The 13516-nt window shown below is 58.4% G+C and overlaps 1 protein-coding gene across 21 annotated transcripts in view; it reads left to right on the top strand.

Annotated features, from left to right (window-relative positions):
- The window catches only part of RPTOR (regulatory associated protein of MTOR complex 1), a 404605-nt gene extending 392103 nt beyond the window's left edge, over positions 1–12502 (top strand). For 14 of the 21 annotated variants that reach the window (XM_008514448.2, XM_070561357.1, XM_070561354.1 and 11 more), the window contains 6 exons: positions 4163–4269; positions 6027–6154; positions 8100–8186; positions 9036–9152; positions 9585–9714; positions 10507–12502. In XM_008514448.2, the coding sequence (XP_008512670.1) occupies positions 4163–4269; positions 6027–6154; positions 8100–8186; positions 9036–9152; positions 9585–9714; positions 10507–10575 (638 nt within the window). In that variant the 3' untranslated portion in view covers positions 10576–12502. Of the gene's footprint in view, positions 1–4162; positions 4270–6026; positions 6155–8059; positions 8187–9035; positions 9153–9584; positions 9715–10506 lie in introns of those variants that run through there. The other 7 variants (XM_070561351.1, XM_070561356.1, XM_070561347.1 and 4 more) reach the window with 3 other exon arrangements.
- Positions 12503–13516: the final 1014 nt, after the last annotated feature.

Here is a 13516-nt window from a genome sequence, read left to right as displayed (position 1 = left end):
TCTAGAGGGGTTGCTTTGTCAAGGCCTGTTTTCCTCTGTTGGATAAATAGACAGACATAAATATCATCCTGTATGACCTGTTCAGCCTCTGTCTGTCCAACTTCATCTTTCTCTCACATTGCACACTGACCTCCAGCTGCATTTAAACTTGGGGCTCAGGGGCCTTGAGTGAGGTTCCATTGGAGCCCTGTCTATTCCCTGTTGTACAGGATTGCCCATGCCCCCCTCTTTGCAGTCATCCATTCCTTGTTATTCGAGGTCGTCCGCTCTCCATTATGTGAGATTGTCTGTTCTTCACCATAGGAGGTCGTCTGTCCCCCGTTATGCAAGGGCCCCCAGAGAGAAGGCTCACAGACGGGCAGGGGTCTGTTTCCCTCCCTAACCCAGCCAGCAGGGGGAGTGGTTCCTGGGACACTGGCTTCGGCAGATCACCTCAGCAGGTCGCCTTGTCGGGGCTTCTGCCTCCGTCCCAGGGCACCTGGGAGCCCCAGCAGGGTCACTCAGGGGTTTCTGAACTGGCTCCTGAATGACTGACTGTGACCGACTTGGGGTAGTCAGGTGAATACAAGCAAGTGCTGACAAAGGACGGGGGCCCCTGCCGAGATACGGGCACCGGGTGGGTGTTTGATCTGTTAATACGTTAGTGGGTTGCTTTGGGTTTTTCACTGCAAAAGGTTAAATTCAGAGGAAGAGGTGACTAAAATTAATGGCAAAGGGGCCAAACACAGAAATTGTGCTCTCCATTTTTAACTTTAGCTCCTGCTTAACAAGGACTTTACCAAAGACATCAAAACTAAAAATCTAAAAATGGGGATCGGACAGCAGAGGAACTTCCGAGATGTCATCCTCCTCCTAGAAATGGGGGCTTGGCAAGTGGGCCTGTTTCGGAAGCAGTCAGAAAGCATGCCCTCCCTGGCATCACCTCTCTGTGCTTGCTCTTCTCCTGAATCGTTTCTCAATCAGAAGAACTTGTGTTGAGCGGGACACGCAGGCCCGGCTCTCCTGGCGTCACCCCTGCCATGCCTGGCCTGGTCTGGGCCGCTCCCAGCACAGCATCTGTCTCTCCATCGTGAATATTGCCCTCGGACCCAGGCCGCCTCTCACCTCCCTGTCGGCTCTATGCCTCTGGTCCCAGGGCCCCTCTCTGAGTCCTGGCTGAGCTGGAGCATCGTGTCTGGCACAGAGTAGCCAGTGGGAATGTGTCCTGGAATTGGCTCCATCCAGGCCCGGGGGTCCTGCTTCCAAGGTGACCGTTTGGTCAAGGAGACAAAACTGGGGCAGGGAGCTGCTTCTCTCTTTTCTCTTTTTTCTGTCTTTTTCTTTTTCTTTTTTCTTTTTTTTTTTTTTTTTGTTATTGAGGTAAAATTTACATAACATGAAATTAACCATTTTAAAGTGTCCAATTCAGTGGCATTTAGTACAGTCACAATGTTGTGCACGTGCCACCTCTACTTCCAGAACATTCTCATCACCCCAGAAGGAAACCCTGTGCCCATTAATTCAGTTTTTCCCCACAGATTCTTTTATAAACGGAATGGAACTTGGAAGATTTCTCCTACGCCAACAGCCACGGCGAGCTGTTGGTGCTCATAAATCTTTCCCAACTTCTCGGCGCGGGCCCTGGCATCCTGGCCCTGCTCAGCAGGAGAACAGGCGGGCAGCCCTGTGCAGCTCTAGGCAGGACGTGCTGGTGGAAATGAGCCGCTAAAACAGGTGCACGGGAACCTCAGGCGGTGCCTTCCTCAGTGACCTGCTGCCGTCTCCAAGTCCAGCGTCCTGAGTGGGCAGCACGTCTGCTGGGATTCGTTTATGTACACGCGCACTGGGAACGTCATGAGGGAGGGAAGGCAGATTCGGAGTCTCAGGCTCTCCTTGTGGGCTGACCGGTCACAGGGGCACTTGGGCTCTTCTGGACGGAAATGGGGAGGCATCTGACATTCCTCATCGTGACGTGGCAGCGTCTCCCACCAAGGGGCAGGGCTGAAAGGGCACTACCGGCAGCCTGGTCAACTTAGCAGATGCCTTCCTGGCACATGGGGGAGTTTCTTTCTGCCTGGGGTCGGATGCGTCGCCACCGGGAGACTGCGTCCTGAAAGGTGAAGTGAAGGCTGTCGTCTGTTTGTCATGTGGAGCTTACTTCCTGGCAGGGCGGACACAGCAGCAATAAGCGAAACAAAGCAGTAAGCACAGGGCGCACACCAGGTGATATTCTGGAATGAAGACAGGACAGAGCAGGTGAGGCTGCAGCATCAACGGCTGGGAGGGAGACTGAGCGCAGACGTCCGGAACAACTGGCCTAAAGGCCTCTTGGGAGCATGCCCACTGCGGTCAAGACTCAGGGTGCCATGGGGACCCGCTGCCAGTGACGAGGAACAACGTGAACTGGCTGCGTCCTGAGGGACTACCCTGGTCGTGTGTTGAGCCCAGGCCATGCAGAGGAAGGGCAGAGCAGGGAGACCCTTGGGTGGCCGTCAGGGTCATAGGAGTGAGAGTGGGTGGGCTGAGATCAGGGTGGCGAGACACTGCTGGAGCTTGGGTATATTTCCCAGTAGGGCATGAGGGATCAGAAGGGGTCGGTGGCTCTGAGGTTTACACCCGAACCACCAAGAAGACAGAGTTGCTGCTAACAGAGGCTGTCAGTGGATCGAGGTGGGAGAGGACCGGGTCCGTTTGGACCTTCTGTGGCCAGGCAGACGTCTGAGCGGAGACCTCAAGTGGCAAGTACATATGAGAGTCTGGGGTTCAAAAGAGGTCTGGGACTTGAGCGAACTCCACAGCCTTAAGAGGATATGTTAGGAAAAAAGAACAATTGAAAGTTAGGTCACCCAACTACAGAGGCTGGGAGAACAGAACACCCGAGAAAGCAGGAGAGAGACCACAGAGGTAGGCGCAGGAGCAGCCGTGAGGAAGAGCAGAGTCAGTGAGAAGTTGGACTTCAGACTTCTGTGTGGCCAGAAGGAAAACAGGTCAGAATGGAAGTGACAGGACGGCTAGGATATTTGTGGCATACGTGAGCTGAAGGATTAGTATCAGAACATACGGTAAAACGTGCATAGGCTGGTGCAGTGAGGAGACGGCCCACAGCACATGTCCAGGGGCAGGGCCGCGAGACGGCAGATCAGCCCCCCCCCACAGGGAGCGGTGTGGCCACGTGGGAAAGGTGAAAATGCGCAACACGACTCACTTGTCCCCGTCTGGGTGCCTCCCTCTCATGCACAAGGACCCATGACAATGTCATCAGTTGTGGCGTGGTTTACCAGGTAGAGGAGCTAAAATGACGGGTTTCATTCCACGACAAATGTTACTCAGATGTCTAAATGAACTAGTCAGACCTGTATCTATGGGGTTGGATAAATCCTCAAGACATAACATTAAAGGAAAAAAGGAAGTTGCTTGAAAATATGCTCCATTGGAAACTGGTGACGTGTTTGCCAGTTTGTGGACGCAGGCACCTGCGGGGGTGCACGCAGGCCGGCTCAGGAAGATGCCCTTGGCCTGCGGGGACTCAGGGCAAGTGAGGCTGTCACTGTGTCTGAAATTTTACTACTTTTTCAAAAAGCAAAAATGATGAAATGTTAGCAACTGTTAGATCTGGGTGGTAGGTACAGTGCTGTCTGTTGTGATCTTCTCTGTGTGTTTAAACATTTTTAAATTGTCTTATTTTAAGTAGAGGCCCCCCGTGAGTTTTCAGTGCTACCTTTAGGAATCTGAGGGCTCTTGCTTCCCCGTTCAGCCCCAGTGAGCAAGGGCAGCCCTCGTTCGTTCACACTGAGCCGTCCGTGGCCAGTCCCCTGCCCCCTCGAGGTGGCAGCTGCAGAGCTCCTGTCCATCCCCAGGCACCTGCTGTCCTTGAGCTTTCCCGTGGCCCGAAGAAGGACTGCCTCTCTGTGCCTCTGAGGCCCATTCTGAAGTGGCCAGGCCTGCTGGTTGTGCCCTCAGTCTTAGGACTGTGCTGTCCCTCCAGCAGGTGCCGGGACAGCAGGGATCTGGGGAAGGCCCCAGTTGTCACCCTGACTGGGACTTGGGGTGCGCTGGGAGCCCCAGCCCAAGCTTGCATGGGGTTTGGGATCCACCTATGGGTTTGGGTGGTGTGGCACTCCTTGGCATTGGTAGGCTGGAAGAGGTTTCTCTGTGACGCTGCTGTCTGTCTGTGTCCCTCCAGGAGCCGGGATGGTGGTGGACTGGGAGCAGGAGACTGGCCTTCTCATGAGCTCGGGGGACGTGCGGGTCATCCGGATCTGGGACACGGACCGGGAGATGAAGGTGCAGGTAACCACGCGGTCCTGCGCAGGGCCCGGAGGGGGTGGTGTCAGGCCAGTGAGTGCACACCCTGCCCGTCCTCCCGTCGTCCCCAGCGCCGTACCCCACAAAAGAGGCCCAGCCCTAGTGGCAGAGAACCAAGAATGAAGGTCACTGAGCAAGTGCCGTTGTGCCTGAACGCCACGGCTCAAGGAGGGGCAGCTCTGGAGGGGCCGTGCCTCAGTGCCGGGGGCAGCACAGGCTGTCTCCGAAGCTGCTAGAAACACTGCCCTCTGGACGCACATCAGTCATGACACTCTGACCTGCACTGTGGTGTAATTAAGCCTGTGCCGATCCTGATTATTTTCAAATGTTATTTTATCTGTTCAAATTAGGGAATATCAGAAAGCAGTAGGGTGAAAATATTCTAAATTAGAATGACTAATTATTTGACTGTGTGCTTCTTAAAGCATCTTTTATTTTCAATTTTAATAAAAAGGGAAGGGAGTACATTTTTTTTGTTTGTTAAGACATCCTGGAAAAGTGGCAGAGGGCCAAGGGGACAATAGACTGGAGCCGAGCTCGTGCGGACTTTGCTCAGAGCAGCGAGGGGAGACCACAGATGGTCTGGGATGCAATGCTGCCTGTGGCTTTGGGCCCAGAAGTTCTCTCCTCCCGGAGTCCCAGGGCAGAACTTCCAGGCCTCCAGTTAGACAAGAGCTGAGGGGCCAGGGGGAGGTGCAGGACCAGCTCCCAGATCTACGCTGGAAAAGGGACGAGAGAGCAGATAGGCAGGAGGCTGTGGCCCTGGGAGAAGTGACCCCTGCTCTGCCCTGTTCTCATGTCCTGACCACACAGTCGGCTTCCATCACACTTCTTTCTGGGGAATACAGCTGGCCAGCTGGCCAGTACAGCTCTCACTGGCACAGCAGAGACCCTGATGCTCGAGTCACCTGGGAGTCAGCAACTGCCAGTATCTAACCAGCTGAGGTCTTGTCCCGTGGCCCCGCCACCTGCAAGGCCTCTGACAGGCAGTGTTGCCCAGAGGGACGGGCTGAAGCCCCCTGTCAGGTGTCTGGCTGCCCGGGGCAGAGGGAGGGGCTGGTTCGTAGGCCACCTCCGCCTTCTAAGTGGATCTGACTCACTCCATCTCGTGCGTGCTGGATCTCCTCCTCACATGCCGACAGCAGCAGAACCTCCTGTGACTGGAGAAGCACTTCCTGCCCTCTGGGGCCCACCTATCTCTCCCGCTCTTTGCTGGCGCACGTTCCTCGCTCTTCTTGCCCTTCTCCAGCTTCACAGCCGCCAGGAGGAGTGCGAGGGGATGGTTTATGGGCGGCAGAACTCCTCCCTGATCCTTCCCAAACTAGTTAGGAGTTTTCAGAGGACGCTAACAAGGATGCCTCCTGCTGAAATGTGCTTCGTCTTTCTTTGTAGGAAAGAGGGAGACATTGGGAAGTTTACTTGGCCCCGAAAGCCAGGTGTCACCAGAGGTGTTTGCTGGCTGTGGCCCTGGGGACCTGGCTCTTGGGCCCTGCCCTCCAAGCTGGGGGCTCAGGTGCAGCCAGGCTGTGGTTCAGGCAGATGTGGGTCTGACTTAGTTTCCTGGGACCCTGCTGGTCCCTCAGGCTCCTCGGGCCTTTGATGGCTTCCCTGGAGGAGAAAAAGGCAGCAGTCCCACACTAGGGTGACAGACCCACCCACAGTGGCTGTAGAAGGGGCCTTCGCAGTTGTGGGGTGGGCTCCACACTGTGAGGCCTCACCGGGGTCTCTGTGTTCGGCCCTAGGACATCCCCACAGGTGCTGACAGCTGCGTGACAAGCCTGTCTTGCGACTCCCACCGTTCCCTCGTCGTGGCCGGCCTCGGCGACGGCTCCGTCCGTGTCTACGACAGAAGGATGGCACTCAGCGAGTGGTAATTCAGCCTTCCCTCCCCTCTGTGGGTGCAGGCACCATCCACACGCCAGTGGTCATGTTGCTACCAGGTTGCTGGGCCAGACAGACAGCCCCCAAACTAGCTGGGCACACCCCCCAGAGGCCGCATTCCCTTGGCACGTGGAGGAGTACAGCGTCCCTTAGCTGAGAACAGGCCGGTTGGAACATGCCCACAGACTGTGATGTGGGAAGCCAGCGGGGTGGGGGTCCTGGTGAGGCACCACCTCTCGAGCTCAGTTTCCTACGTGAGCACTGGGAAGGCTGCCGCCTGCCGCCTCCCAGGTCCTGCATGTGAACAGCTAAGGAGCTGGCGTCAGAACGCACAGGTGGGCGCCATGCAGCTGAGCCACACGCGTTGTCACGGCTGCCCTAGGCCAAGGGCTGGGTGTGAGCAGGTGAGGAGCTGAGGTCCAGACCTTAGTCCTTTGCCCGAGGCCCCACGGCTGATAAATGACGGAGCGCCCTTAGAACCCAGGGCCAGCAGTCCTGGGCTCCTGGGACAACGTGTTTGTCAAACACCCACCTCGTCCAGAAAATCAGGCCCTGCCTGCGGAGGGTGAGGGAGCAGCAAGTGGGCATGTGTGTCAGCCGCTGAGAGCTGAGGGCAGCCCTTGGGGCACGGAGGACGGGGAACAGAGCTGAGCTGGGCCTGGGAGGCAGGCGAAGGCGGCTCGGTCGAGAGGAGAGGGCAGAATGCACTGCGGGCAGCCAGGCGCCGTCTGGCCAGAGGGGTGGCGAGTGCTGGGACCAGTGCAACAGGCAGGCAGTGGGGGCGCCAGCTCCTGGCGTGGGAGCAGTTGGGACCTGAGGCTTGCAGGCGAGGAGTGGGCCCCAGGCCCCCCGGCCCCCGCAGCAAGGCCGCCCCTGGCTCGTGTGTTCCCTGCAGGGTCTCTGTGGAAGGGTCCCCCAGAGAAGACAGACCCACCCACCCAGAGCAGCCATCGTGGGCATGGGGGAGCGGGGTTTCTGTTTGGGGGATGAAATACTCTAAAACTAGATAGTAGTGATAGCCGCAGACTGAACATACTGAGTTGTATGCTTTTAAAGGGTGAGTTTTATGGTATGTGAATTATATCTCAATCAAACTGCTGTTTTAAAAAGCTACCCTGAGCAGGCAGTAAACTCTGAAATTATCCCAAAAAGAGCTCAGAGTCATAGAGCAGCCCTGAGGATGGGGCTGGGGTCTCCCGGTGGGGTCTCCCACTCCCCCTGCTGGCACATGAGAGCAATGATGTAGGTGTGCCCACCTAGCACCGGGCCTTGACCTGTGGCTTGCTGTGTGTGGCGTGTGTCCTCCATCACGTTCCTCAGACATCACACTGCAGACCCCACCTGGGCGAGCCTAGCAGGCACACTCGGCAGTTCTAGGCTCCTGGTCAAGGACCCTTCCCTGGGGCTCTGTGTCCCTGTCTCAACAGCTTTAGAGTTGGGACACAGTCCTGACGTTCCTGACAGTCAAAAGTCCACAGGATGGGAGATGCTCAGTGTCAAGTCCTGGTGGAGGGGCTGGTGGATGACCAGGGTCTTGAGAGGGTTGCAATAGGCTGCCTCTGGGGGGCTCCAGTGTGGCACTGCTGTGCTCCCAGGGCAGCATCCCAGAGGAGGGGGCATGTTGGCAGGGCTCCCCGCTGTGCCCCAGCATCAGGCAGTCACTCATGGTGAACATGCGGGTGGAGGCAGCTCACCCGGCAGGCACAGGCAGACCCAGGACAGGTGTAACAGATGCTCCGTTCCCCTCTGCTCCAAATGAACTCACACCGTGGCTGCTTAGACCCTGTCTCCCAGTCCTCGTGCCTCAGAGCCCATCAGTGAAACCTCACAGTTGTCCCTGAGCCCAGCAGCCCCTCCCCCCAGCCCAGACACCCTCCCCCCATCTCCCCCCCAGCCCTCGCCACCCTGGGCTCTGAGTCCATCTCACCCTGCAGCCGCGTCATGACGTACCGGGAGCACACGGCCTGGGTGGTGAAGGCTTACCTCCAGAAGCACCCCGAGGGCCACATCATGAGCGTGAGGTAATGAGCGCGGGATATTCATGAGACATTTGCTGCAAAAACATTATTTTCTCCTCCATTTAAAATATGTTCTTGGTATTTAAACAGCTGGGAAATGATGGCATTTTGGGCAGTAATTAACTTCTGCTCCAGGACTGACCAGAAAGGTCAGGGCCGGCATGAGGGCAGGGCACACAGTAGTCTTCCTGGGGTGGGTGAGGTGCTCAGTGGGGCACAGCTGGTATGGAGGAGGCGGGGCCGGCGACATCTGCCGGCTGCGTTGCTCTGGGTCTCTGTCTGTGGGGTCATCTGCCCATGCATCCGTTCCTGCTGCCAAATAAATCCTGTACTGAGAGCAGCGAATATTTATTTGCCCGTTAAAGGGACAGGAAAATGTAATTTATTGTCACAAAGTACCATTTCTTCAAAGAGATGCTCTTTTCCTTGTTTGTCGTATAAAAACAGAGCATAGCTCTTGGACCGAGGCCTGCTAGAGGCTGAGGGCAGGAAGGAGGTGGCCTCCAGGGTGGCGTGCCAGCCTCCCGGGCCTCCCCTCCCGTCCCGTCCCTGCATCCCCAGCTGCACAAAATCTAATCCCCGGGCCTGGAAACGAACAGATAACTCACGTCCTCCCCCCACATCTTCGCCTCCCACTGCCTCTGACTGCAGGCTTCATGCCTTTTGGAAGGGCCTTTTCTGGCTCTGGGGAGGGGTCCAACTGCCGGGGTCAGTGGGTGGGCTCATGGGCTGCCTAGGGGGCCTCACTGGACACTCCAAGGGTCCAGGCACCTTGCCCTTGAGCAGCGTGTGTGCAGCCAGACCTGGGCTGGCATGGCCCAGTCTGGCATCACTGTGACCCTCTCTCGGCAGCGTCAATGGAGACGTGCGCTTCTTCGATCCACGGATGCCGGAGTCTGTGAATGTCCTTCAGATCGTGAAGGGGCTCACGGCCCTCGACATCCACCCCCAGGCAAACCTGATCGCGTGGTAGGTGCCAACCTTCTTCCCTGCCCCCAGAGAGAAAAGGAGAGGCCTTTCCTCGCTGACCGTCTCGGAGGCCCCAAAGTCAGCCCTGGGCCTGCGGTAAACAGCGGGCGCAGTTCGTCCCGTGCCTGTGAAGGAGAGCAGGTTGGAGCAGCATAATTGTGGGGCCCCTTCGCTGCTCGTCGCTGGCCTGGCCTCCCGGCCCCCAAGGCTGGCTGACAGGGCCAAGGGGGCAGCCCCGTCTCTGGGACGGAGCCGTGGCCCGAGTCCTCGCGTGAGGTGACTTCCTGCGGACGCACCCACTTCCCTGACCCCAGTGCAGACCAGCGTCGCCGCCGGCACTGAGCCAGCCCCATCCTGTGGTCGTTTGCCCCGGGCCCATCCTTCTCCCACCCCAAACAGAGAAAGGAGCTGACAGCCAGATCTTGTCTGCAGTGGCTCCATGAACCAGTTCACCGCCATCTACAATGGGAACGGGGAGCTGATCAACAACATCAAGTACTACGACGGCTTCATGGGCCAGCGCGTCGGAGCCATCAGCTGCTTGGCCTTCCACCCACACTGGGTCTGTGTCCCGCACCAGGGCTGGGGGATGTGGGAGGAAACGGGGGACATGGGGGGCTGGCAGCAGGGAACTGTGGTGCTGAAGCCAGGTCCACCCCGTGTCGTCCCAGGGACATCCTGGAACACCATTTTCTCAGGGCCCCAGAGTCTCCAGGGGTCATGGCCCCCACACTGCGTGCACTCCAGAAGCAGCACAAATTCCCTGTCACTCCAGGGAAAGTGGGCTGTGCAGACAAGGCGTGTGATCGCCCCGCCAGTTCCGTCCCCTTCGGCCCCTGCACCACTGGCGCCCCTGGAGAAACCTTCCAGGGAAAGTCTGCTGGGGAACCACCCCCTGTGCTCCCTGCGGGAGAGCAGCCCAGATCCCTGTGCCACCGTGCCTGTCCTCAGTTATGGGTGGTCCACGTGGTTGTGGGCTGTTGGATTTTAAATGAGGATGCTGCCAATGTGCCCCCGTGCAGCGTGGGGCTCCAGGGGAACTGGCGTGTGGCTCTCTGCTGAAACATGCGACACGAGATTCCCAGAACTGTCCCTGTGGGGCAATCCTGAGCACAGAACGCAGGGAACTGTGGGTAGTATGCAAATTCCCTGTGTTGCCGTGGGGGGATGCATCCCTGCTGAAAGGCAGCAGCTAGGGGTCCCGTCATTTCTGAGCCCGCCTCTGGAGCCGGGTGCGGGGGGGAAACTCTGCACGGCAGCACCCCCTCCCCCTCGCAGCTTCCCCTCCCCCGCCCCCTCCCCCCCCGGCAGCTGGCTGCTCACCCCCGCTCACCCCATCTGCTCTCCTCTCCAGCCTCACCTGGCCGTGGGGAGCAACGACTACTACATCTCCGTGTACTCGGTGGAGAAGCGCGTCAGATAGCGGGCGCCCTGCTCCCCACCAGGCCACCCTGTACATAGTGGACCCGCCGCACTCCCCGTGAACGCTGGTCCTGACCTGGCTGCTGAGGGCTCAAGGAAGGCCGTCTGTCTGTCTTCACTGTCGTGCCCAGGAGCCCAGGGAAGGGGGCCCTGGCGGAGTCCTGTGGTGTGACAGTTGCTTCTCTGCTGAGACACAGCTCCCAGACTGGGGACACAGTTGCAGTTTGCCCTTCCCATGCTGATTTTCTTCTGAGATTTTTAACAGGGGAAACACACTCATTTTATCTTCCCAGTGACCCAAGCATTAGCTCCACAAAGGCTCCCAGACGGAAGCCAGCTTCTCCAGGCCTCGGCCGCCCTGGTGGACAGGCAGCGTGGGGCACACGCGGCTCTGGCCATGGCTTGGCCGAGAGCGAGCGAGAAGGTGTGGCCTCTGCCTGGGCACGTCCTCCCTCCCCGATGCCTGTCCTCGCCCACTGGGGGCCATCACGGCCAAATGGTGGGAGGACCACGGCTCAGCCTCCCCACACGGCCCGCCTTCCCCAACACAGCGCAGCCCTGGACTCGAGTTTGGGCCCCCTCACTGCAAATCAGTTAGCAGGCGGGGCCGCCACGATTCGGCCTCCGCCTTGGGCCACGGGGCTTGTTTCTCTCTGAAGTGCTGCTCTTCCCTGGGCAGCCTCGTATCTCCCCGCCTGTGCCCGCACACGGGTGCACACACGTGTGGTCCTATGGCCTTCCCACCTGTGCTCGCACACGCATCACACACGCGTCACACACGTGCATATGTGAGGGGCAGTGGGAGCCCCGAGTATCTGTGGGGAACCAGCGGCCCAGCTCCAGCCCCTGTCCCCACACCCTGGTGCAACTGGAGTTTGCGCCTCGCAGCGAGGAACGCAGAAGAGTTCTTTGGTGATTGCCTTAGCACGGGTCAGGGCGTCTCTGCGTGTCTGTGCATGTGCAAGTGCACGGCAGGCGAACCGTGGGGGCACTGTGGCCCCGGGAAGGGCACAGAGAGCGTGCTGAGCAATTGCAGACACACAGCTCTTGGAAAACAAAACACAACCACAATGATGATATTTTAAAAGGCATTTTTTCCATTTTTCCTTGGGAATCAGGATTATTCAGCGATAGAGGAGAGCTGGCTTAACTAATTCTGCCAATAAGAGGCCACTAATAATGGGAATGTAAGAGCTGTGACAGAAGTTGAGGTCCCCTTGTGCTGCAGACGAAGGTTCTGCCTCAGCCGAGGGCGTTTTCCAGGTGGCCTGGGTGGGCTGGGCCAGGGTCTGTGCTGGGGCTTCACAGGGCTGGACGGGGCATGGCGATGGAAGCAGCCTTCTGCTGTGCGTAGGATGTCGTGCTCCCACCAGGAGAAGGTTCTGGGATGGAATTCCCACCCCGGCCCAGTGACTGCTTCCACTGTGTTCTGGGTGCGTGAGCAGCGTGGGGTCAGGAGGGCAGCAGAAAGTCCTGACCCTCCCACACAGCCGCCTGTCAGCTCTGCACGGCCCACCAGGTGGTGACACCGGAACCTTCTGGAAGCTGAGCACCACCCAGACACTGAGAGAGCATGTGCCCCACCGCTAGCTGACTCATGGAGTGGTTCCACTCCAGATTCTGAGCTGACATGTGGTTCTGTTTGTTTTGAGACAAAACCATCACCTGCCACGTGCGAGGCTTCAGCGGAGGAGCACGGCCCTCCCGCCTCACCCGGCGCCGTCCCCTGTGCACAGGGGGCTGTGTCCCCACAGGCCCGATGCGAAACTCAATCATGGAGTAACCGAGGCTCGAGAGAGCATCACCTAAAGGTTCATTTATCTCTATTTATTTTACCAAAATGAGAATTGAAAAAGACTTTGACGAAACATGGAATTGTAATGTGAAAGTAAGAGCAATGACAACAATAAACTGTTCGTAAAAATAAACCCGTGCAGGGACGGCGGCGGCGGCTTCCTCCTTTAAGAGCGCAGCATGGGCAGCGGGGGCTCCGCGCTGAGGCCGCCCACCTCCACTCCAGCCGGTAGCGCGGGGCCCCAGGGGACGTTGCCAGGGCCCCCTTGGAGCCACCAGGCCCACCTGGCACTGTCACAGCCGTGTGTCGTGGTGGCTCTCCAGGCTCTGTGGGAAGCTCCAGACCAGGGAGGCTCGCGTGGCCCGCAGCTGGTGGTTCTCATGCCTGCAGCCTCACTCGACGCGAGAAAGGCCCCTCCGTCCTCCTCAGGCACTGTCCCCAGGCCTGTGGATTGGACAATTTGTCCAAGAGAAGGACCTAAATTTGGGATCAGACGTGCACGGTGAAGGGGCCGTCCTACTCCGTGTCTGTGAGCCCAGGCTCCATAGGGACCCCCACTGCCACCACCTGTTTCTTGTAAGTGACACAAATCTGTCCCCTCGCTGGGCCACAGTCAAGGTGTCCAGGCTGCTGTGCTCCTTCGGTTCTGGAAGCCTGAGAGGGAAGGTCCGTTTCCCCGCCCTCTCCAGCTTCCAGAGGCCACCCCTTCCCGCAGCTCAGGGCCCCCAACTCCATCCTGAAAGCCTGAGCTCACATCTGTCTGACCCTGGCCTGGAAACGTCCTCGCCATTGACCCCGAGATTCCATGGGCTCAGCTGGCGACCCAGGATCGCCTGCCCCACCAGGCCCTATACCTCCTCACAGCTGCGAGGTCCCTCTTGCCATTTCTGAAAAGGCTCCTATTTGCCGTGGGACTCCGCACAGCCCTGCAGGCCCCGCGCCCCTCGATGCCTCCCTGAGGCTGGGGTGGGAGAGGGAATGTCCAAAGACACAGTCAGCAGGCTTGCAGGGCGAGGGGCAGCTGAGGGGCCAGCTCATTTCAGCCGGGTCTCACACCTCAGGGCTGTAGCTTCCTGGAGATGGCTTAGGGACAGTCTTGTCACCCCCCAGGACAGGAAATGGGGGCCCTGGTGTTAAGTAACTTGCC

This window comes from Equus przewalskii, chromosome 10 (assembly GCF_037783145.1).
Source record: "Equus przewalskii isolate Varuska chromosome 10, EquPr2, whole genome shotgun sequence".
In the NCBI taxonomy this organism is placed as follows: domain Eukaryota; kingdom Metazoa; phylum Chordata; class Mammalia; order Perissodactyla; family Equidae; genus Equus; species Equus przewalskii.
This window is presented reverse-complemented; position numbering and strand designations above follow the sequence as displayed.